This window comes from Macaca fascicularis, chromosome 10 (genome assembly GCF_037993035.2).
Source record: "Macaca fascicularis isolate 582-1 chromosome 10, T2T-MFA8v1.1".
In the NCBI taxonomy this organism is placed as follows: Eukaryota; Metazoa; Chordata; class Mammalia; order Primates; family Cercopithecidae; genus Macaca; species Macaca fascicularis.
Genome location: NC_088384.1, coordinates 13,921,042 through 13,945,277, shown reverse-complemented (window position 1 = coordinate 13,945,277; position 24,236 = coordinate 13,921,042). Strand labels below are relative to the sequence as shown.

At 52.9% G+C, this 24,236-nt stretch overlaps 2 protein-coding genes across 20 annotated transcripts in view; one reads left to right on the top strand and one right to left on the bottom strand.

Annotated features, from left to right (window-relative positions):
* The first annotated feature begins 5,280 nt into the window (after positions 1-5,280).
* The window catches only part of TRIOBP (TRIO and F-actin binding protein), a 78,107-nt gene continuing 59,151 nt past the window's right edge, over positions 5,281-24,236 (top strand). For 10 of the 13 annotated variants that reach the window (XR_012418752.1, XR_010578343.2, XR_012418753.1 and 7 more), the window contains exons 1-6: positions 5,281-5,350; positions 5,850-5,957; positions 8,396-8,569; positions 19,736-19,875; positions 21,282-21,483; positions 23,824-23,992. Coding sequence is in view for 10 of the 13 variants with exons in the window: in XM_045363665.2 (XP_045219600.2) it covers positions 8,456-8,569; positions 19,736-19,875; positions 21,282-21,483; positions 23,824-23,992 (625 nt within the window). In the remaining 3 variants the exon portion in view is untranslated. Of the gene's footprint in view, positions 5,351-5,849; positions 5,958-8,395; positions 8,570-18,232; positions 18,916-19,735; positions 19,876-21,281; positions 21,484-23,823; positions 23,993-24,236 lie in introns of those variants that run through there. The other 3 variants (XM_045363663.2, XM_074003815.1, XM_065522153.2) reach the window with 3 other exon arrangements.
* The window catches only part of LOC102125944 (guanine nucleotide-binding protein G(I)/G(S)/G(O) subunit gamma-10-like), a 45,019-nt gene continuing 30,384 nt past the window's right edge, over positions 9,602-24,236 (bottom strand). For 2 of the 7 annotated variants that reach the window (XM_065522154.1, XM_065522155.1), the window contains 3 exons: positions 20,314-20,503; positions 19,502-19,669; positions 9,602-11,211 (listed from right to left, as the gene is read on the bottom strand). In XM_065522154.1, the coding sequence (XP_065378226.1) occupies positions 10,934-11,211; positions 19,502-19,669; positions 20,314-20,449 (582 nt within the window). In that variant the 5' untranslated portion in view covers positions 20,450-20,503 and the 3' untranslated portion in view covers positions 9,602-10,933. Of the gene's footprint in view, positions 16,318-19,501; positions 20,504-24,236 lie in introns of all 7 variants that reach the window. The other 5 variants (XM_074003824.1, XR_012418754.1, XM_074003823.1 and 2 more) reach the window with 5 other exon arrangements.

The following is a 24,236-nucleotide window of genomic DNA, read 5'->3' as shown; positions in this document are numbered from 1 at the left end:
TAGAAGCAGTCGAGTCCCAGGTCATTCCCCATCACCACACTGGGGCAGCGTCCCCAGACTTCCAGTATCTCCCAGGCAGGGCCTAACATGGAAGGATTAATTAATTCTTTTTAAAGCAATTGCAACCCAGCTCAGTGGCTCACGCCTGTAATCTCAGCACTTTGCGAGGCCGAGGCGGGCAAATCACTTAAGGTCAGGAGATCGAGACCAGCCTGGCCAACATGGTGAAACCCTGTCTCTACTAAAAATACAAAAATTAGCCGGGTGTGGTGGCACACGTGTGTAATCCCAGCTACTCGGGAGGCTGAGGTTGGAGAATCGCTTGAACCCTGGAGGTGGGGGCTGCAGTGAGCTGAGATCATGCCATTGCACTCCAGCCTGGGCGACAGAGTTTGACCCTGTCTCAAAAAAAATGAAAAAATAAAGCAGTTACATCTTGACTTGCACACAAGTGGCCCCTCTAGAGAAGACCCTGTGGGTGCCAGCTAGAACTCAACAAGGGGCCATGTCTTCACACTCCTTCCGGATGGGTGAGTGGATGGAAACCTTGTCCCTTGTTTGTCCCGGCTTGTCAGTCCTGGGCAGGAGTGAAAGAATTTCAGGTTGTGCCTTGGTTAGAGGAGCTATGTTGGGTCCTAAACACTAGGACCACAAAGGGGAGTGAGCTGTGTTCCCAGGGCTTGCCAACGACCATGGACTATGGAGTCAGGATGACAGGACAGTGTGGTGAGGGGCACCTGTGACAGGACTGCGGGCTCTACGCACCGTGATGCGGGAGCTCCTGGAGCGGGGGGAGCAGTGAGGCAGGGTCTGCAGGGCTGTCCTCTCTCCACAGCCAGCAGCCAGGGCTTGCAGTGGGGCAGGCTAAGTGACTGTGGCTCAGTTATGCTGTACCTGGGAGTGGGCAGGCCCTCTCCCATGTCACCATCAAAACCCACTCATGAAGGCTGGTGGGAGTCTGAGGGCTGCACCGGCTATGGCAAAGGCACCTCAGGGACTGTGCTGAGCACCTTGGCCTGGCCTTCTGGCTCTGCCCACCTGCTCTCCCTGCCACCTTTTCGTTGTCCTCCCTGGGTGGTATGTGCTACTTGGCTGCCTCATGCCTGGGCAGAGTGGTGCCTATTATGGGCCCTCCAGGTGGCTCTGGTGCTCAGCCTGCTGTGAGCAGGAACAGCTGAGTCCCAGGGGTTCTTGCACACAGCAGGGCTCAGGTTTGAATCCAGGCTCTGCTGCTTGGTCGCTGCATGAGCTTCTTGCGGTGCTGACCTCTCTGGTGTGTTTCCTCATGTGTAAGATGACATAAGGTACCTACCTCTTAGGGCTGCCCTGAGACTAAAATAAGACCACGTGCATGAACCACTTCCCAAAGCGCCTGTTGCTCTCTGGCTGTGTCTACTGCATGTCACCGCTGCTGCTGCTGCTGCTGGGACGTCTGACTCCAGTTCCTTCTCCCCTCTCCAGTGACAAGGTCATTTACAACTTACATTTACAATTTATAGTGTTTACCGGTATTAAATTCTTAGCCACTCCTTTCCGTGTGTGTCTTCAGTTCTTCCAGCAGACCAGGAAAGTTGAGTCACAGTGATTTGACCAATTCTAGGATCGGGGTGGTGGATTCAGAGCCCTCTGGAGAACTTGTCTTTTCTCCAGGAGCCTCTCACCGTGCTGTGGCGGCATCTGAGCTCCTGCCTCCTATTGCTCTCCAGAGTTGGGCCTCTGGGAGATTTACCAAGAAGAGTTAGGTTTAGCTGCATATGCTCTAAAACAAAATTGAAAAACAACTGGCTTGTGTAAGAGTTCCCAGGTTAACAAAGATGGGAGGTTCCCAGCCTGGAGCTGGGAAGGTTGGAGGTTGGGATGCTGGGCTTCTAACTCTATGCTGTGTGCCATTTTCAACATATGGCCCTTGCCTCACAGCACAAGGTGGCTGCTTGAGCTGCGGCCAACATGTCTGCATTTCAGCCAGCAGGAAGAAAAGGGGATGAAAAAGAACATGCCCCTCCTTTTGAAAACATTTAGGGCCAGGTGCGGTGGTTCACGCCTGTAATCCCAGCACTTTGGGAGGCTGAGGCCGGTGGATCACCTGAGGTTGGGGGTTCGAGACCAGCCTGACCAACATGGAGAAACCCCTGTCTCTACTAAAAAAACCACATTAGCTGGGCGTGGTGGCGCATACCTGTGATTCCAGCTACTCGGGAGGCTGAGGCAGGAGAATTGCTTGAACCTGGGAGGTGGAGGTTGCAGTGAGCCGAGAATCGTGCCATTGCACCCTAGCCTTGGCAACAAGAGTGAAACTCCATCTCAAAAAAAAAAAAATTGGCACTTGGCGTGTCCTGTTGACCAGGCAGGAGGCAAAGGCATGAGGCAGAGGCAAGGGACCTCCTAGCTGCAAGACAGGCTGGGAACTCTTCTATTTATTTATTTTTCGAGATGGAGTTTTGCTCATCGTCTAGGCTGGAGTGCAATGATGCGATCTTGGCTCACTGCAACCTCTGCTTCCTGGATTCAAGCAACTCTCCTGCCTCAGCCTCCCAAGTAGCTGGGACTATAGGCACCCGCCACCACGCCTGACCAATTTTTGTGTTTTTAGTAGAGACGGGTATTTGCCATGTTGGCCAGGCTGGTCTCGAACTCTTGACCTCAGGTAATCCACCTGCTGTGGCCTCTCAAAGTGCTGGGATTACAGGCATGAGCCACCCCTTCCAGCCAGGAACTCTTCTATTCTGGGAAACCAAGTGCCCAGATGATAATTGGGGATTGTGTTAGAAAGGGGAGAATGGGGCAGGGCGTGGTGGTTTATACCTGTAATCCCAGCACTTTGGGAGGCCGAGGCGGGTGGATCACAAGGTCAAGAGATCGAGGCCATCCTGGCCAACATGGTGAAACCCTGTCTCCATTAAAAACACAAAAATTAGCCGGGCATGGTGGCACGCGCCTGTAATCTCAGCTATTCGGGAGGCTGAGGCAAGAGAATTGCTTGAACCCAGGAGGTGGAGGTTGCAGTGAGCCGAGATCATGCCACTGCACTCTAGCCTGGCGACAGAGCGGGACTCTGTCTCAAAAAAAATAAAAAATAAAAAATTAAAAAAAAAAAATATATATATATATATATAAATTACCCAGGTGTGGTGGCAGGTGCCTGTAATCCCAGCTACTTGGGAGGCTGAGACAAGAGAATCGCTTGAACCCGAGGGGCGGAGGTTGCAGTGGGCCAAGATCACGCCACTGCACTCCAGCTTGGGTGACAAGAGCAAGACTCCATCTCAAAAATAAAAGGAGAGAATGGGTGTTGGGGTACAATCAGCAGATTATTTCACAGAAGCCAAATATATAAAGGGCTGTCATGAGGGGATCCATCTGTGTGGGGCTTAAGTCACAGCAGACATTTATCCATCCTCGGTTTCCACACTGAGGTCAGGCCGTGTGCTGGTAAACGATGAGCTGTGGCCATAGTTGGGCTGGGCTCAGCCTGCTAAAAGAAAACTTCTTTTGGTAGGATCTGTTTCGGGGTGGCCTGAGCTCTCCCCAGGGGGGTGAGGTGAGGTGAGGAACTGTGGGGGCAGGTGTTCCAGGATCATATAAACCTCAGCTTCCATCCTTTCCAAGGTCCCAGTGGTGTTGACGACCTTGACATCCCCAGGTTTGAGCCATTGACCTTCCTTTGGCTTGCAGGTGGCTCTGGTGAAGAGCTTCGGTTCCTCCTGAGCTCGGAGAGCTCACTGCCTGATCCCTTGTGAGCACTGCTGGAAATGCCTGCCTTGTTCTGAGCTAGCATCGGCCTCCGCCACACACCTTCAGAGGTTTGCAGGCTGTTCTCAGCCTTTCTCGCTCTCCTCACCTTTGAGCCACCTCCTAGGAGAAGCCTTCTCTGCTTCCTCCTTTCTCCACCTGGCCTCCCATGATAGTAGGTGTTTCCTTCTTGTAAACACTGAACACAGTGGATCCTGGTTTGTCCCTCGAACCAGATCACGAGCTTTCTGAGTGAGAAGTTGTATCTTAGTCATTTCTGTTTCTGCTCTGGGCACAAGCCTTTGTCAATGTAGGTTCTCAGCCAATTCTGTCTGAATCCAATCCCCAGGTGATCCCCAACAACTCTCTTTTTTTTTTTTTTTTGAGACGGAGTCTCGCTCTGCCGCCCAGGCTGGAGTGCAGTGGCCGGATCTCAGCTCACTGCAAGCTCCGCCTCCCGGGTTCACGCCATTCTCCTGCCTCAGCCTCCCCAGTAGCTGGGACTACAGGTGCCGCCACCTCGCCCAGCTAGTTTTTTGTATTTTTTAAAGTAGAGACGGGGTTTCACCGTGTCAGCTAGGATGGTCTCGATCTCCTGACCTCGTGATCCGCCCGTCTCGGCCTCCCAAAGTGCTGGGATTACAGGCTTGAGCCACCGCGCCCGGCCAATCCCCAACAACTCTCGAAATAAAATAAGATTTCCATGACCCTAGTGCCAAGCTCACCTGCCTGCAAGTGTCTGAATCTAGTCTACCTTCCCCATTTCATCACTGCATCCATCTCTCCTGGACTCCTGCTGCAACCTTCCTCCCTGTCCAGTGAATTTCACCCTCTTCCTCCCCTCCCAGTCACCGCAGTTGCCAAATATCAACCAAAAGGAAAAAAGATGGGAAACAACCTTTTTTTTTTTTTTTTTAAAGGCAGAGTCTCACTCTGTTGCCCAGGCTGGAGTGCAATAGTGTGATCTCGGCTCACTGCAACCTCCGCCTCCCGGGTTCAAGCGATGCTCCTGCCTCAGCCTTCTGAGTAGCTGAGACTACAGGCGCACACCACCACGCCCGGCTATTTTTTTTTTTTTTTTTTTTTTTTCTTTTTTAGACAGAGTTTTGCTCTGCCGCCCAGGCTGGAGTGCAATAGCGCTATCTCGGCTCACTGCAACCTCCGCCCCCGCGGTAAGAAAACTGTCATGACGGAGAGGTTAAGACTCTAGTCCAAGGTCTGTGGCTAAAGCCAGCCCAGCGGACTGTCGCCAGAATGAACCAACGGGAAAGAGGTCAGAAGGAGCCAGATCCGCCAGTGCCAGCCCTCTCTAGGGCTCCCTGGGGACCCCCAGTGGGCGAGTGCTGCAGGCTGCCCAGGCTAAACGTGCAGCGAGTCCCGCTCTCAGAGGTATCCGTGCCCCGCCCGCCTCCGCCCCGCCCCTTGTTCTGGCTTGTCCAGTCCCACAGAGTCCCACAGTCTTCATGTAAATGAGGCACCCAGAGAGAGCCTATGCGAGCGCGTCAGGGGCGTGGCCTGCCTTCCACTTCCCGAGCATCGCTCTGATTCATTGTTAAAATAAAGAGGCCATGACCCTGGCACTCCCACCCCGAAAGCCCCTGTGCGTGGAAATCCAGCCAAGGTTAGCACTGGGCCGCAGAAAAGAGGAGCTGGTAGGGGGAGGCCTACGGGAGGGGTAGGGGTCGAGGGATCCGGGGAAGAACTGGCTGAATGCCTGGATGGAGAGGGTCTCGGGTCCATTCTCTGGGTGGGGCATGTGTAACTGCTTAAGGTTTTGATTATTATATCCACATCTCAAGTGCATTTTAGAGAAGGATTCTGCCTATTGGGTGTGGGTAGGGGAGGAAACGGGAGCAGAGAGGGGCACGTGGAGTAGAGCCACCTACCCACCCCCAGGAAAATTCAGCGGCGTTCTCCTGCTAGGCGACGCTCCTTTATGTGGCCAGACCAGGAGAGAAACGCCCAGGACGGGCGGGGCCGATGCGCCCCTCTTCCACCACCAGGAGCCGGGAGGACGACCGCCCGGGGAGGATCAGAGACCCTGGGGCCACGGAAGGGCCAGTGGGTGGCCCTCTCCCCACCGTGCCCTGCTGTCGCCCCCACCCCATTCCCTTCTCCAGGTCTGATGATGGAGGAGCCTTGGCCCTGGCTGTCCCAGGGGAGGAGGTGAAATTCCTCAGCTCTCCACCAAGATCGGCAACAAAAGCCTGATCCCTGGAACACACCAGGTGAGGATGAATGAATGTGGGCAGGTGACCTGGGGGCACCAAAAGCTGCTTGTGTTTTGGGATGTTGGGTTCCTCCCACCCCCCACCGTCCCCTTGGGGCTCTGTGTGGGTGGGGAGGGCATTTTTAAGTGACTCTCCTGACCCAGCTTCATTCTAGGGCATGAATGTTGGCGGCCCAAGAGGCACCCAGAAAGGAGAACCCTTGTACAAGTTAAGACACCAGGGTTTCAGAAGGGTGTGATGCTTCACACCTGTAATCCCAGCACTTTGAGGGGCTGAAGGAGGAGGATTACTTGAGGTCAGGAGTTCAGGAGTTCAAAACCAGCCTGGGTAACACAGCAAGAGCCTTTTTGTTTGTTTGTTTGTTTGTTTTTTGAGACACACTGTTGCCCAGGCTGGAGGGCAGCAGGGCGATCTTAGCTCCACCGCAACCTCTACCTCCCGGGTTCAAGCAATTCTCTTGCCCCAGCTTCTCGAGTAGCTGGGATTACAGGCGTGCGCCACCACGCCCAGCTAATTTTTGTAGTTTTAGTAGAGACAGGGTTTCACTATGTTGGCCAGGCTGGTCTTGAATTCCTGGCCTCAAGTGATCGACCTGCCTCAGCCTCCCAAAGTGCTGGGATTATAGGCGTCAGCCACCGCACCTGGCCAAGAGCCCATTTTTACAAAAGAAAAAGTTAAAAAATTAGCTGGGCATGGTGGCGTGCACCTGTATTCCCAGTTACTGGGGAGACTGAAGCTAGAGAATCATTTGAGCCCAGGAGTTTGAGGCTGCAGTGAGCTGTGATCGAGCCACTGCACTCCAGCCTGGGTGACAGAGCAAGACCCTGCCCCCACCACCTCCTCAAAAAAGAAACTAGGGGCCAGGTGCAGTGGCTCACACCTGTAATTCCAGCATTTTGGGAGGCTGAAGGGGGTGGATCACCTGAGGTCAGGAGTTCGCCTGGCCAACATGGCAAAACCCCGTCGCTACTAAAAATACAAAAATTAGCCAGGCATGATGGCACATGCCTGTGATCCCAGAAACTACTTGGGAGGCTGAGGAAGGAGAATTGCTTGAACCCAGGAGATGGAGGTTGCAGTGAGCCGAGCGAGCTGAGATCACACCACGGCACTCCAGCCTAGGCGACAGAGAGAGACTTTGTCTTAAAAAAACAAAACAAAACAAAACAACACATTAGGGTTTCTTTTTGGCTAAGCTCTGCCACAAACTTGCTGTGTGACTTCAGGCTGTTCATGTTTGTCAAAGACGTCATCCTCAACTCTGAAAATATCTGGTCAGCCTTTTGCCTCCCTCGCTGTGCTTCCCAAGGGAGCTGTGCGAGTTGGCAGTATGATCCAGTGCTCCTCACTTCCACCTCCAAGAGAGCAGGGACACACACAGCCCTGGATTTGAATCAGCCACTGTGACCCTGAGTGAGCAAAGGAACCTCTCTGAGCCTTAGTTGCCTGATCTAAAATGGGCATTAATTTGATCTACAATGCAGAGTAGCTATAATACAAGGACACTCAAACTTTGGGGCGCACTAGAATCACCGGGGAAATCACTTTTTTTTTTCTTTTTTAAAGACAGAGTCTCGCTCTTGTCACCCAGGCTGGAGTGCAGTGATACGATCTCGGCTCACTGCAACCTCCACCTCCTGGGTTCAAGCAATTCTCCTGCCTCAGCCTTCTGAGTAATTGGGACTACAGGCGCGCACCACCATGCCCAGCTAATTTTTATATTTTTTGTAGAGACAGGGTTTCGCCAGTTGCCCAGGCTGGTCTTGAACTCTTGGGCTCAAATGATCCGTCCGCACTGGGCACAGCTGGAATGTGCATTTTTTTGTTTTTTGTTTTGAGATGGAGTCTCACTCTGTCGCCCAGGCTGGAGTGCAATGGCGCGATCTTGGCTCACTGCAACCTCCGCCTTCCGGGTTCAAGCCATCTTCCTGCCTCAGGCTCCCAAGTAGCTGGGATTACAGGCACGCCCCATCACACCCGGCTGATTTTTGTATTTTTAGTAGAGACGGGGTTTCACCATATTGGCTAGGCTGGTCTCGAACTCCTGACCTCAAGTGATCGGCCCGCCTCGGCCTCCCAAAGTGCTGGGATTACAGGCATCAGCCACTGTGCCCGGCCTGGTATCTGCATTTTTATGAACAGCCCAGGAGGGTGTAATGCAGAGTCCTTGGCATGCACTTTCAGCAACACTGCAGTAAGGACTAGAAATCGCACATCAAATGCTGGCAGAGTGCTTGGGTGCTTAGTAGGTGCTTAGCGAGTGTTTGTTGAGTGAATAAATGAACAGGAATGGATGGAGAATAGGAACATCCAAAGGAATGGATGAGTAACCTTATTTCCTTGGTCCTTGTCTGGAAACTGGGGCAACTGGGGCTGAGGTTCAGGTGAGTGGCCAGCCAGTCATCTGGTCTTTGCCTCTCCCTCATTTTTGCCAGGCCTCACCTAGAGGTTCAGCCATTGGATTATAGGAACTGCCCTGCCCTGACTCACCCAATATGGAGGAGGTGCCTGGGGATGCCCCCTGTGAACACTTTGAGGCCAACATGCTTACCCAGAACCGCCGTCAAAACTGCTTCCACCCTGAGGAGGCCCACGGAGCAAGATACCAGGTGAGCCAGTTCTCCACGTGGTTGAGGTGGTTTGGGATGGAGGCATGGGTGAAGGACTGGGCCTGTAGTGTCCGCTAACTCACAGTTGAACCCAGATGCTGAACTTCCTCCTGGCCAGAGCCTCGGTTTTCCCACATTGCAATGAAGTGGTTGAACCATGTGAATGTTTCACAATCTTCAGTCACTTTCCTCCTGCTTATATGATACGATTGTTACCATAGCCTCATCTAATCTATTACTTACTTTGTTAGTCTTTAAATCAACATCTTTTTCCCCTCCTATTGTAAAAAAACTTCACATCATCAACACAAGTAGAAAACTATAATTATTTCCTGTGTATATAAAGTTAAGGAGAAAGGTAGAGCCTGGGCACAGAGGCTCACACCTGTAATCCCAGCAGTTTGGGAGGCCAAGCAGGTGGATCACCTGAGGTCGGGAGTTTGAAACCTGCCTGGCCAACATGGTGAAACTCCATCTCTACTAAAAATACAAAAATTAGCTGGGCACGGTGGTCCATGCCTGTAATCCCAGCTACTCGGGAGGCTGAGGCAGGAGAATCACCTAAACCTGGGAGGCGGAGGTTGTGGTGAGCTGAGAACACGCCACTGCACTCCAGCCTGTCTCAAAAAAACCAAAACACAGAAGAAAGGTAGAAAAAGAAAAAAACAAAACAGAAATGTCATTAAACCCTAACTCGAGAGTATTTTCTTTTTCTTTCTTTCTTTTTTCTTTTTTTTTTGTAAGACAGAGTCTTGCTCTGTTGCCAGGGCTGGAGTACAGTGGCGTGATCTCAGCTCACCACAACCTCCACCTCCTGGGTTCAAGCGATCCTCCCACCTCAGCCTCCCAAGTAGCTGGGATTACAGGTGCCTGCCACCATGCCCAGCTAATTTTTGTATTTTCAGTAGAGACAGGGTTTCGCCATGTTGCCCAGGCTGGTGTTAAACTCCTGACCTCAGGTGATCCACCTGCCTCGGCCTCCCAGAGTGCTGGGATTACAGGCATGAGCCACTACACCTGGCCTCGAGAGTGTTTTCTTTTTTTTTTTTTTACGAAGATTGAATCTGCTTTATTTATATACACAATGGGGCAGCCTAATGCACATCATAACATTAACTTTTCCAAACAAGTTTGCTAAGAAACTGCTCCTATATTTAGTGTTAAAAATAAAACAATCTTCCCATTTAGAAAAATCAAGACATCAGTCAATTAGTAAAGCCTATTCTTCCTCCCAGCAATTTGTACTTTCTTGTATTCATTTAGGAATTGTGAATTCATGAGAAAAGAACACTTTTTTTTTTTTTGAGACGGAGTCTCGCTCTGTCACCCAGGCTGGAGTGCAGTGGCCGGATCTCAGCTCACTGCAAGCTCCGCCTCCCGATTTACGCCATTCTCCTGCTTCAGCCTCCCGAGTAGCTGGGACTACAGGCGCCCGCCACCTCGCCTGGCTAGTTTTTTTTTGTGTTTTTTAGTAGAGACGGGGTTTCACCTTGTTAGCCAGGATGGTCTCGATCTCCTGACCTCGTGATCCGCCCGTCTCGGCCTCCCAAAGTGCTGGGATTACAGGCTTGAGCCACCGCGCCCGGCCGAAAAGAACACATTTTTTTCTTTTTTTTTTTTTTTTTTTTTTTTTTTTTTGAGACGGAGTCTCACACTGTTGCCCAGGCTGGAGTGCAGTGGCGCGATCTCGGCTCACTGCAAGCTCCGCCTCCCGGGTTCCCGCCATTCTCCTGCCTCAGCCTCCTGAGTAGCTGGGACTACAGGCGCCCGCCACCGCGCCCGGCTAATTTTTTGTATTTTTAGTAGAGACGGGGTTTCACTGTGGTCTCGATCTCCTGACCTTGTGATCCGCCCGCCTCGGCCTCCCAAAGTGCTGGGATTACAGGCTTGAGCCACCGCGCCCGGCCAAGAACACATTTTTTTATGTGTTAAATATCTTCCAGGAACAACAGTTTACAAGTATTCATTTGTTTAAATAAACACAACTATTTTCCTTCTTAAAATGTAAACATCCAGTAAATAAAACACACATGATATTCCAGGTATAGAAATATTAGTAACTCACTTATGAAACAGGTGCATTTTGGTATATTTGGTGGTAAGGTTTTTCTTTGTCTTATGTATAAAAGTACTTGCACAAAAAAACAGGCTATTACTATTTAAAACTCTATTCCTTCACCCAGTTTCCTCACTCAAGTAGAAACTCATGAATTTCTGTGATTTTCGCTATAGGACCAGGCCACAGGAAAGGGCTAAAATATCTCTAATTAGAGGTAGGGAAAAGTGTTTTCTTGAGACTTGAAGGCAGTCATTCGTCACTTTGTGCTCGAAGGCATTCCTCAGTGAACTTCTCTCCTAGAGCCTTCAGAGTAAAGCACAGGATCTGGGCTCCCGGAAGGGGTTACTTCCGGCTGGAACACCCACCAGCAGGGCATCCTTGCAGGCATTCTGCATACAGTATTGTTGAAGCTCTGCAGCTGCCTGAGGGACCTTGATCCTCTCCATGCCAGCCTCCAACTTGAGCTGCTCCACCAGGCGCTGCAGGGCACTCGCGCTAGCGCTGGAGGACATGGCGGCGGCACTGGGCTCTGAGGGCCGAGAGTGTTTTCTGTGGAAGGCTCTGAGCTTGAGTCCTGCTGTCTCTTTGTCAAAAAGGGAGATTAGCAGATGTTAGAAAGATGTTAAGAATACACCAGCATCATCTGGAGATTTTCTTTCTCTCTCTCTTTTTTTTTTTTTTTTTTTTTCCTTTTGGAGATAGGGTCTTGCTCTGTAGCCCAGGCTGGAGTGCAGTGGTCCAACCATGGCTTACTGTAGACTCAACCTCCCAGGCTCAAATGATCTTCCCACCTCAGCCTCCTGAGTAGCTGGGACTACAGGCACATGCCACCACGCCCGGCTAATTTTCTTGTAGAGACGGGATCTCACTATGTTGCCAGGGCTAGTCTCAAGTTCCTGGGCTCAAGCGATCCCCCCACCTCAACCTCCGTAACTTCAGGGATAACAGGTATGAGACACCGCACCTGGTCTGGAGATCTGGAGATTTTCTTCTTCAAGTTATTAAAGGAGTGAAGAAGAGTCCTTTTCTTTTCTTTTTATTTTTTTTTTATTTGAGACGGAGTCTCTCTCTGTCGCCAGGCTGGAGTTCAGTGGCTCAGTCTCGGCTCATGGCAACCTCCATCTCCCAGGTTCAAGTGACTCTCCTGCCTCAGCCTCCTGAGTACCTGGGATGACAGGAGTGCACCACCACGCCTGGATAATTTTTGTATTTTTAGTAGAGTCAGGGTTTCACCATGTTGGTTAGGCTGGTCTCGAACTCCTGACCTTCTGATCTGCCCGCCTCGGCCTCCCCAAGCGCTGGGATTACAGGCATGAGCCACTGCGCCCAGCCGAGATTTTCTTCTTCAAGTTATTGAAGGAGTGAAGAAGAGTCCTTTTCTTACCTTGTGATTGATGTAGTCTGCTGCCAAGCCCCCATGCATGTAAACACAGAGGACCTGATACACACGATGAGAAACCTCAGACCCATGAACCTCCGAGGGTCCTTCCAACCTTGACCCCCATGGCTTCGTCATTCCCACTGGGGTCTGAAGCTCCTCTTTTTTTTTTTTTTTTTTTTGAGACAGAGTCTCGCTCTGTTGCCCAGGCTGGAGTGCAGTGGCACCATCTCGACTCACAGCAAGCTCCGCCTCCCAGGTTCACACCATTCTTTTGCCTCAGCCTCCCGAGTAGCTGGGAGACTACAAGCGCCTGCCACCTCGCCCGGCTAATTTTTTGTATATTTAGTAGAGATGGGGCTTCACCGTGTTAACCAGGATGGTCTCAATCTTCCTGACCTCGTTATTTGCCCACCTCGGCCTCCCAAAGTGCTGGGATTACAGGCGTAAGCCACCGCGCCCAGCCTGAAGCTCCCCTTGAGCCTGGCAGCCAGTTTCATGCAGGGGTTAGTTTCCTAGAGGTGCCATTGGGAAGGGGTTACTGCTGTTGGGCTTGGGAGCCAGGCAGGCCCGAGCTCCAGTCCTAGGTTTGCCGTGACCTGCTGTGTCCCCTGGGGTTAACTTCTCTGGCTTCACTGTCCTCATGGCTGAAGTTGGGGCAATAGGCTTCTCATTCAGGACATCTGGCACTGCTTAGCCCAAGACCCATGTGGCTAATTCAGTTCATGTTAGTTTCCTGTCTTCCCCCTTCCTGACCAGAAAAGTAAACCTTGGAGGACTCTTTTCTACTAGTATTTTTTTTTTTTTTTTTTTTGAGACAGAGTCTCCCTCTGTTACCCAGGCCGGACTGCAGTGGCGCAGTCTCGACTCACTGCAACCTCTGCCTCCCAGGTTCAAGCAATTCTTGTGCCTCAGCCTCCCAAGTAGCTGGTAGCTGGGATTACAGGCGCCCGCCACCATGTCTGTCTAATTTTTGTATTTTTAGTAGAGGCGGGGTTTCGCCATGTTGGCCAGGCTGTTCTCGAACTCCTGACCTCAGGTGATCCACCCACCTCAGCCTCCCAAAGTGCTGGGATTACAGGAGTGAGCTACCGCGCCTGGCTTCTACCGGTCTTGATACCTCCAATAATAGCTTTCCTGTGCTCGCCTGCAAGTTCAGGTTCAGGGAACAGATGCCTGGGAGTCCATCTTTCATGCAAATGACCTTCTCCCAGTGGTTGGGAAGATGGCAAGCATGGAACAGGAGAGCTCTGGATTCAGGCTGGTCTGAGTTCTAGTCTCAATCCCACCATTTCCCACCTGAGACTGTGGGTCAGCTCATGAATTCATATATACTGAATAGGTGCTTAAAATGTGCCAGGAATTATGCTAGATGTTGGGGAAATCATGATAAATCAGAAAGGCACAGTCGGGCGCAGTGGCTCACTCCTGTTATCACAGCACTTTGGGAGGCCAAGGCGGACGGATCACTTGGAGTTCGAGACCAGCCTGGCAACATGGCAAAACCCCATCTCTACAAAAAAATTTAAAAAATTAGCTGGGCGTTGTGGCATGCAGCTATAGTCTCAGTTACTTGGGAGGCTGAAGTGGGAGGATCACCTGAGACTGGGAGGTGGAGGCTGCAGTGAGTCGTGATCGCATTACTGTATTTCAGCCTAGGTGACAGAGTTAGACTATGTCTCAGAACAGAATAGAAAAGAAAAGAAATCAGGGAGGGGGAGGGGGAGAGGGAAGGGGAGACGGAGAGGGAGGAGGAGATGAGGAGAGGGGGACATATCCCTGGCTTGACTTCATAGGGCTTGTAGTCTAGCAAGAGAAATGGACAGTAAGAAAGTAATCATGCACATGATTATTTAATCTTGGTTGTGATAAATGTATAAAGGAATAGTAAGTGGCATGAAGGTAAAGGATAGGGCATTGGGGAAACTGTCTCCAAAAAAATGACATTTCAGCTGCTTGGTAAAGGCTGTGCGGGCATTAGCATTAGTCAGTGAAATTGCAGGAAGAGGAGAGGAAGGGAGTAGAATGTGCAAAGGCCAGCCTGGCACAGCAGTTCACACCTGTAATGCCAGCACTTTGGGAGGCTGAGGCAGGAAGATCACTTGAACTCAGGAGTTTGAGACCAGCCTGGGCAGCACAGTGAGACCCCATTTCTACCAAAAAAAAAAAAATTAGCCAGGCAGGATGGTGCACACCTATAGTCCCAGCTAGTCAGAAGGCTGATGTGGGAGGATCACTGGAGCCCAGGAGTTCAAGGTTGCAGTGAGCTGTGAGTGTGCCAATGCACTCCAGCCTGGGCAACAGAGTGAGACCTTGTCTCAAAAACAAAACAAACAAAGAGGCCGGGTGCAGTGGTTCATGCCTGTAATCTCAGCACTTTGGGAGACTGAGATGGGTGGGCACCTGAGGTCAGGAGTTCAAGACCACCCTAGCCAACATGGTGAAACCCCATCTCTATTAAAAATACACAAATTAGCCAGGTGTGGTGGCAGGTGCCTGTATTCCCAGGTACTCGGGAGGCTGAGGCAGGAGAATCTCTTGAACCCAGGAGGCGGAGGTTGCAGTGAGCCAAGATTATACTACTGTACTCCAGCCTGGGCAACAGAGCGAGAATCCTCTCAAAACAAAACAAACAAACAAAGAATATGCAAAGGCCCTGAGGCAGAAAGGAGGCTGCACATTGGGCTGGAGAGGACAGCAAGAGGGGGCACAGAGGAGCTATAGAACAAGGATGGAGAATGGGGGGGGCCTGGTCTCACTGGCCTTGTGCGGCTTTGTGGACATGTTGAGGACTTAGGATTCTGAGTTTTGTTTTGTTTTGTTTTTGTTTTTTTTTGAGATGGAGTCTCGCTCTGTCGCCCAGGCTCCAGTGCAGAGGCATGATCTCGGCTCACTGCAACCTCCGTCTCCCAGGTTCAAGCGATTCTCCTGCCTCTGCCTCCCAAGTAGCTAAGACTACAGGCATGCGCCACCAAGCCCAGTTAATTTTTGTATTTTTAGTAGAGATGGGGCTTCACCATGCTACTCAGGCTGGTCTTGAAATCCTGGCCTCAAGCAATCCACCCTCCTTGGCCTCCCAAAGTGCTGAGATTACAGGTGTGAGCCACCAATAAGGGAGTGACATGTTCTGATTTTCTTTTTTCTTTTTTTTTCTTTTTTTTTGAGATGGTGTCTTGCTCTGTCGCCCAGGCTGGAGCGCAGTGGCGCGATCTCGGCTCACTGCAAGCTCCGCCTCCCGGGTTTACGCCATTCTCCTGCCTCAGCCTCCCGAGTAGCTGGGACTACAGGCGCCCGCTACCACACCACGCCCAGCTAATTTTTTGTATTTTTAGTAGAGACAGGGTTTCACCATGTAAGCCAGGACGGTCTCAATCTCCTGACCTCGTGATCTGCCCGCCTCAGCCTCCCAAAGTGCTGGGATTACAGGTGTGAGCCACTGCGCTTGGCCCTGATTTGCTTTTTTCACAGTCACTCTGATTGCTGGGCAGAGAGAATGGAGTGTGCAGGGTGGTGAGAGTGAATCAGATGACCCGCCAGGAAAAGGTGCACGTACTCATCAGTGCCAGAGATGATCAGGGCTTTGAGATGGAGGCAAATTGACACATTTTCGAACTAATTGAACAGGCACATCTACAGGATTTGGGGGTGAGGGAGGGCAGAAACCCATGGCTGACTCCTGTTATTTCTCCAGGCAGGGTACTTGGGTTGGGAGGTCTGTTTGGAGTTGTCTGGGGCATGGTGTGGGGTGCCGGCAGGACACAGTGGAGATGAGGGGGAGGTTAGTGAATTGGGGGAGCTGGAGCTCAGGGCCAGACCACCACAGGAGATGGAGGCCTGCGAGTCTTCAGGATCTGTCACTGACCAAAGTCTTGCTCATGGATGAGGCTATCGTCTGCAGAGGAAAGTGTGGAATGAGATGAGAATAGGCCTGGGTGGAGGCCAGGGAATCAGCAAAGACAGCCAAGAAGGCCAGAGGCTTGGAGGCAAACCCCACAATGTGCCCCTCCTCTCCAGTAGCCAAGACCAGAGATGGTTTCAAGGTAAGAGAGGGGGCTGGGCACAATGGCTCCTGCCTGTGATCACAGCACTTTAGGGGGCTGAGGCTGAAGGAAGTGCTTGAAACCAGGAGTTCAAGATCAGCCTAGGTAACAAAGTGAGATCCCATCTCTATAAAACAAAAAATTAACGGATGTAGTGGTACATGCCTGCAGTCCCAGCTACTTGGAAGGCTGAGGCAGGAGGATCATTTAAGCCCAGGAGATCGAGGCTGCAGTGCACTGTGATCATGCCATTGCCAGAGCGAGACTCTATCTGGAAAAAAAAAAAAAAAGAGATCAGAGAGGGGCACAACATCAAATCCTCCACTTTCTTGAGCCTCCAGTTGCTCTGATGATGATCTGAGGCTGTGAAACTTTCCTTTGGCAAATGCATGAGGGGTGACTGTTGTGTCTCTGAGCCAGGCCCTGGGACCCAACTCTGGGCAGGAAACAGCTCCCTGTGTACCAGATGTGATAGTAAAAAACTGACACTGGGTTGGGCATGGTGGCTCATGCCTGTAACCCCAGCATTTTGGGAGGCCGAGGCGGGTGGATCGTTTGAGATTAGCCTAACTAGCATGGTGAAATCCTGACTGTACTAAAAATACAAAAATTAGCAGGGCATGGTGGCGGGTACCTGTAATCCCAGCTACTCGGGAGGCTGAGGCAGGAGAATGGTGTGAACCCAGGAGGCAGAGCTTGCAGTGAGCCGAGATCGCGCCACTGTACTCCAGCCTGGGCGACAGAGCAAGATTCCGTCTCACAAAAAAAAAAAAAAAAAAAAAAATTGAGGCCAGGCACGGTGGCTGACACCTGTAATCCCAGCACTTTGAGAGGCTGAGGCAGGCGGATCAAATTGAGCGCAGGAGTTCGAGACCAGCCTGGGCAACACGGTGAAACCCCATCTCTACTAAAAATATAAAAATTGGCTGAGCACAGTGGCTCACACCTGCAATCCCAGCACTTTGGGAGGCCGAGGTGGGCAGATCACAAGGTCAGGAAGATTGAGACCATCCTGGCTAACAGTGAAACCCCATCTCTACTACAAATACAAAAAATTAGCTGGGCATGGTGGCGGGCACCTGTAGTCCCAGCTGCTCAGGAGGCTGAGGCAGAATGGCGTGAACCCGGGAGGCAGAGCTTGCAGTGAGCCGAGAAGGCGTCCCTGCACTCCAGCCTGGGAGACAGAGCGAGACTCTGTCTCAAAAAAAAAAAAAAAAAAAAACTATCTATATATCTATATATATAACCCAGGCATGGTGGTGTGCACCTATAGTCCCAGCTACTCAGAAGGCGGAGGCATGAGAATCACTTGAACCCAGGAGGTGGAGGTTACAGTGAGCTGAGATCATGCCACTGCACTCCAGCCTGGGCAACAGAGTAAGACTCTGTCTAAAAAAAAAAAAAAAAAAATTGGCTGGGCACAGTGGCTCACACCTATAATCCAAGCACTTTGGGCGTCCAAGGTGGAGGATTGATTGAGCCCAGGAGTTTGTGACCAGCCTGGGCAACATGGCAAAACCCTGTCTATTTAATGAAAATTTTTTAGGGGCTGGGCACGGTGGCTCACGCCTGTAATCCCAGCACTTTGGGAGGCTGAGGCAGACAGATCACCTGCCATCAGGGGTTCGAGACCAGCCTGGCCAACATGGCAAACCCCTGTCTCTACTAAAAATAGAAAAATTAGCTGGGCGTGGCGTCACTTGTAATCACAGCTACTGGGGAGGCTGAGGCAGGAGAATTGCTTGAACCCAGGAGGTGAAGGTTGCAGTGAGCCGAGACTGCGCCATTGCACTCTAACCTGGGCTACAAGAGCGAGACTCTGTCTCAAAAAAAAAAAAAAAAAAAAAATCCCTCTACAAATATTAACTCATTTAATTCTCAGAACACCCCTAGGAGGTGGGTCCTGCTATCCTGCTGGTTTTGTAGATGAGATAACTGAGGCACAGAGAGGATACACGTGGCCCAGGTCTTGGTCGCATCTCAGCCTCCATTTCCTAGAGGAGAAAACAAGGTTCCAAAAGGGGAAGTCATCGGCCTGAGGTCACGAGCCGGGAAGTGGAGGAGCCAGGATGGGGCCCGAGGTCTATCTGAGGCCAGAGCCAGTGCTGACCCACCAGACAGGAAATCAGAGCTGGGGACTGACTGTGGGGCCCACTCAAGTGGGTGGTGGGGTGGTGACGGGAGCTGGGATGAAAGCCAGGATGAGGTGTCACATCAGGCTGAGGCTCCTGCTGGGCCTGGCGGGGCGGAGACCCCTGGATGATGCCTGGCGAGCGTCTCCTGATTTCTGCTGTGCTGTCCCCTGGGTGGCCAAGGCGCCAGGCCCGGCTGTGGATCTGACACCTCCTGCTGCCGAGCTCTGATCAGAATCTGGCTGCAGGGCAGGGGGCGAAACTGAATCCTGCCAAGCTCCCCTGGCCTGGATGTCACGGCAGATACCCCAACCCCACTTCTTGGCACCGCCTGACCCCCAGCGGTGGCCTTCTTGGAACCTGGAGAGCCTGTGCCCACCCCATGTTGCCGACCAGGCTGCTGCCTTGGCCCTGGGCTCTGGGCTCCACGGTCCCCAGGGATCCCATGCCCAGGCTCCTGCCCCTCCCGGCTCTCAGGTGAGCTGCTGGGATCGGGTTCCTGTGGTTTCAAGTCCTGCATTGTTCTTGGCTGGGCCCCGGCTTATGAAACAGTAATGAGGGGCCCCTGCTCCCGAAGCCGGCCCCTCTAAGGTTTCCACTGCCTCGGCTGCTGCTGCCACCATAGCCCGGAGTCAGGGCCTGGGAGGGCGGCAGCGTGGGGGCCTGAGCCGGAGCCCCCCGGGGATGAGGGTGCTGACAGCCGACAGCCGCCACCACCGCCAGAGCCCGCAGCCCAGGTAATCCGAGAGGAGGCGGGGCGCAGGGTGCCATGGCCGCTGTCTCCCACCACCAGGGGAGGGACCTACTGCTCTCCAGAGGTGGGGAGGAATTGGGGGGGGGCCTTGGAGGTGAGCAACCGTTCTCCCCTGGTGAGCCCAGCACCAGACCAGCCTTCACAGGTGTGGCCTTGCCAAGGGTGGAGGGAGAGAGGAGCGGGCAGCTGGCTCCAGGCCTTGACCCTCCAGCCCTGGAGCCCCTGCCTCTCCTTTAGTGGGGCAAATCTCTTCTGTCCTCCAAGACCTTGTTTTCCCATCTCCTCTACCATCAAACTGCCTCTTCCTCCCTCAGACCTCTTCCTTCTCTCAGCCAGCCTAATCCTTCCTCCTCACCCTTGTCTTTTGGCCGCAAAAGACCCTGGTGGATCCTTCTTTCCACCTCGTTCTGGGGCGCACAACATACATGCATATATACATAAACTTGCACTGATGCAAACGTATGAATCCGTGTACCTGCGGGACCTGCGCAGGCATGCATGCGCAAGAGCTCACTCCACCTATGTGCACACACGTGCCCCCAATACCAGGTCTTTATCCACACACATACCTGCTCCAAGGCCCGTATGTGTACAACACGTGTGCATGCACACACCGGGTACCTCAGCCAGCCCTCGGCTTGAGTCCCAAGGGGCGCTTCCAGCCTGATGGGCAGCTCCTTGAGAAGTGCGAGATCCCCGGAGGAGATGCCTGGAGACTCCCACACCGCTGGGAGGGGCTGTGCAGGGGGAGGGGAGACCCCACGTGGGTGCTGAGTTGTCTCCTCTCTCCAACCCTGGCCCAGGAGCTCAGGAGCCCTTCAGGTGCTGAGGTGCCCTACTGCGACCTGCCTCGATGCCCACCTGCCCCTGAGGACCCACTCAGCGCCTCAACCTCCGGCTGCCGGTCTGTGGTGGACCCGGGCCTCCGGCCAGGGTCCAGGAGGTGGGTAGAGTCCCAGGGCCCGGGGAAAGGCTTCATGGGGTGGAATGCCCTTGCCCTTCCCATTTGCACTCCTTCCCCAAGGCAACACCTGTCTGTAATGGCTGCTGGCATGGGTCATGTGGTCAGTCCTCCAAATCTAGGCACAGGTGGGCGGTGGGCATGCTCCTTGGGCAGACAGGAAAAGCTCAGAGCACACCACCCTGCTTGCACTTGGGTGGCTGAGCCTCCCCTCCCCAACCCTGGCTGTCTCTCCCGGGGCCCCTGCCCCCCCATAACCTCCTAAGACCGAGCTCAGCTTTGCCCCAGGGCATGTGCTGCTGTGCACCCACCTTGCAGTGGGTATGGCCACAGCCTACTCACATTTCCTGGTTCCCTTTGCACAGCTTTAAAAGATTAAACAGTCCCTGCACCCAGGGGCACCTGCTGTCACCCACCTACCTGGGTGTGCACTGCTCCGGGCTCTGGCGTTCCTTCCACCCTTAGGCCTGAGTGGCAGTTCCCCCTTTAAGGTCATGATACCTTGGGAGGCCATGGCCTGAGAGTCTAGAAACCTGGGTTCCAGCTTCAGATCCATCCCTGATGGGTCTTGAGCAAGTTACTCTGTCTTCCTGTGTCTCAGTTTCCCTGTCTGTAAAATAAGAGGAACTGAATCAAATCAGCATTGTGCTAGGATCACTCATGTGCTCCTCACAGGTAGACATATTTAAAAAAACAGAAGGCCGGGCGCGGTGGCTTACACCTGTAATCCCAGCACTTTGGGAGGCCGAGGCGGGCGGATCACAAGGTCAGGAGATCGAGACCACGGTGAAACCCCGTCTCTACTAAAAATACAAAAAAATTAGCCGGGCGCGGTTGTGGGCGCCTGTAGTTCCAGCTACTCGGGAGGCTGAGGCAGGAGAATGGCGTGAACCCGGGAGGCGGAGCTTGCAGTGAGCCGAGATCGCGCCACTGCACTCCAGCCTGGGCGACAGAGCGAGACTCCGTCTCAAAAAAAAAAAAGAAAAAATACAAAAAATTAGCTGGGTGAGGTGGCGGGCGCCTGTAGTCCCAGCTACTCGGGAGGCTGAGGCAGGAGAATGGCATGAACCCGGGAGGCGGAGCTTGCAGTGAGTCAAGATCGAGCCACTGCACTCCAGCCTGGGCGACAGAGCAAGACTCCGTCTCAACAACAACAACAACACAATTCAAAATAAAAAAATAAAGAGATGCTGTTTTAGCTCAACGAGGCAACCCATATAAAAAGCCTGACACAGAGGCAGCCCTCAGCATTGGCTCCCTCTCCCACACCAGCGTGTGGGCCCCAGGCTCCCCGTGTGAGTGAGTGTGAATGCCTGGGTGGGGTGGGGAGTACCCCTAACTCCCCATTACTTTTTGGGAAAAAGTCATGGGTCGGTCTCCTCTCCCAGGGGCCCATCCCCCTCAGCAGGGCTCCCAGAAGAGGGTCCCACAGCCGCCCCCAGGAGCGGGAGCCATGATCTTGAGGCAGTGCCCTATCTGGAGGGCCTGACCACTTCCCTGCGTGGCAGCTGCAACGAGGACCCCGGCTCTGACCCCGGCTCCAGCGCTGACTCCGCCACCCCTGATGATACCAGCAACTCGTCCTCTGTGGTGAGCCAGGAGCGGGAGATGGGGGGACAAGAGTGGCTCACACCTCCATCTGCAGCCCTGGGTCCCGCCTGAATCTCCAGGCCAGGGCTAAGCCTCATACCAGAGAATTCGGCGAGGTCCTCTGGACCATTAGCTGGCACCTCGGGCCACCCCGGTGAACCCCCAGAGGGTGGGGGTTTCTACACAGGCTGGCCCAGGGCGGCTGGGGTCTGGCTGTGAAAAGACGGGAAAGGAGTTTCAGCTGACAGGAGCTCTGGGTGAATCACCAGTGGGCTTGGGCTGCCAGGTCCCAGAGGGCTGGGATGTTGGGTGTGGTGTCTAGAGCAAGAGTGGCACAGAACCCCAGGGCCCTGCCCTCACCACACGGTGCTGAGCCCCATGGCCAGCCCTGGCATAGATTTCCAAGGGACAGAGGGAAGGGAGCAGGCTGCGGGGGTCATTTAGCCACGAAAAGAGAAGACCCAGCAGTCTTTCCTCTAGCATTGGCACTTTGAGGGGCTGCCACGGAGCCGGAGAGACAGGCTTGTCCCAGGAGATCCCTTCAAAAGGAAAATGATGGGGGGTGGTGATAAGACTCAGAATAAAACAACCCAGCCTCGCACGCTTCATGACCAGCTCCACGCTAAGCGCTTGGTGGGTGTGGGCTCGAGGGAGACTCACCACACTCTTGGAGGCGGAGACTTCAGTCGTCCCATATGGGGCTGAGGCTCAGAGGGGGAGCAATTTAGTGGAGGCCACACATCTGGGAAGCAGTGGGGCTAGGATTTGAACCCACTTCTCTCTGGCCCCTGGGGGTATCTCACACCAGTCCCAGATGCGGAACTGGGGGAGTCTGGGCAAAGTTCTTGGCTTCAATGGACGTGCATGCCTCCTAGGTTCATTGAAGATAAGCGACTTAGCACTTAGCACCTGCTAGAGCCCAGCACAGTGCCAGGCAAACAGCAAGTGCTTTTTATTTAATTGACTGATTGAAGACCAGGTGCGGTGGCTCACACCTGTAATCCCAGCACTTTGGGAGGCCAAGGTGGGCGATCACCTGAGGTCAGGAGTTCAAGACCAGCCTGGCCAACATGGTGAAACTCCATCTCTACCAAAAATACAAAAATTAACAGGGTGTGGTGGTGGGCACCTGTAATCCCAGCTACTTGGGAGACTGAGACAGGAGAAACACTTGAACCCGGGAGGCGGAGGTTGTGGTGAGCTTAGATTGTGCCATTGCGCTCCAGCCTGGGCAACAAGAGCAAAACTCCATCTCAAAAACAAAAAAAAAAAAGTTGATTGTTGAGACAGGGTCTTGCTCTGTTGCCCAGGCTGGAGTACAATGACTTGAACATGGTTCACTATGGCCTTGACTTCCTGGGCTCAAGTGATCCCCTGACCTCAGCCTCCTGAGTAGCTGGGACTACAGGCATGCACCATCATGCCTAGCTAATTTTTTTTTTTTAATTTTGTAGAGACAGGGTCTCACTATGTTGCCCAGGCTGGAAGTGCTTTTTACTGAGTCCATGGAGCAGAGTCTACACCACAGAAAGTGTGGTACCACTCACTGTCACCTCTCCGGGGCAGAATGCAGAACCTGATGGTTTAGGAAGTACTTTTTATTTTTTATTTAATTTTATTTATTTATTTTTGAGATGGAGTCTTGCTCTGTCACCTGGGCAGGAGTGCAGTGGCATGATCTCAGCTCACTGCAACCTCCGTCTCCCAGGTTCAAGCGATTTGCCTGCCTCAGCCTCTGGAGTATCTGGGATTACAGGCGCCCACCACCATGCCTGGCTAGTTTTTGTATTTTTAGTAGAGACACAGTTTCACATGTTGGCCAGGCTGGTTTCGAACTCCTGACCTCAGGTGATCCACTTGCCTCGGCCTCCCAAAGTGTTGGGATTACAGGTGTGAGCCACTGCGCCCGGCAGGGAAGTGCTTTTTTTTTTTTTTTTTTTGACAGAGTCTCGTTCTGTCACCCAGGCTGGAGTGCAGTGGCGCGATCTCCACTCACTGCAAGCTCTGCCTCCTGGGTTCACACCATTCTCCTGCCTCAGCCTCCCGAGTAGCTGGGACTACAGGCACCCGCCACCATGCCTGGCTAATTTTTTGTATTTTTAAGTAGAGACGGGGTTTCACCGTGTTAGCCAGGATGGTCTCAATCTCCTGACCTTGTGATCCGCCCGCCTCAGCCTCCCAAAGTGCTGGGATTACAGGCGTGAGCCACCGCACCTGACCAGGGAAGTGCTTTTTAATGTCAATTCTCTTCCCTTCCTTCTACCCCTCTCATTTGGGGAGTATATGTCCTGCAGCCTTTCTTCTCCCACAAACATACTTTCTCCTCCCCTTCTCTGGCAGGATTGGGACACTGTTGAGAGGCAGGAGGAGGCCCCCAACTGGGATAAGCTCGCAGTGATGATCCCTAGGAGACCTCAGGAGGGGCCGAAAGCTGACAGCTCCCAAAAGGCTCCGTCTCTCCTCACCAGGTCCCCTGTGGGAGGAGACGCTGCAGGCCAGAAAAAGGAGGGTGAGTCCTTCTGCCAGGTTGGTTCCCATGGTGATGGCCTGGGGCCCCCCCAGATAGCCATCTCACTGGCCATTTGGGACCTTGGGTATGGCTTACTTTGGTGGCCTGAGTGTTAATAATAGTAACAGTTCCCATGTCATGGTGGAGCAGCCACAATGAACCATGCTACCTACTGTATTATTATTATTATTTTTTTGGGGGGGACGGAGTCTCACTCTGTTGCCCAGGCTAGAGTGCAGTGGCG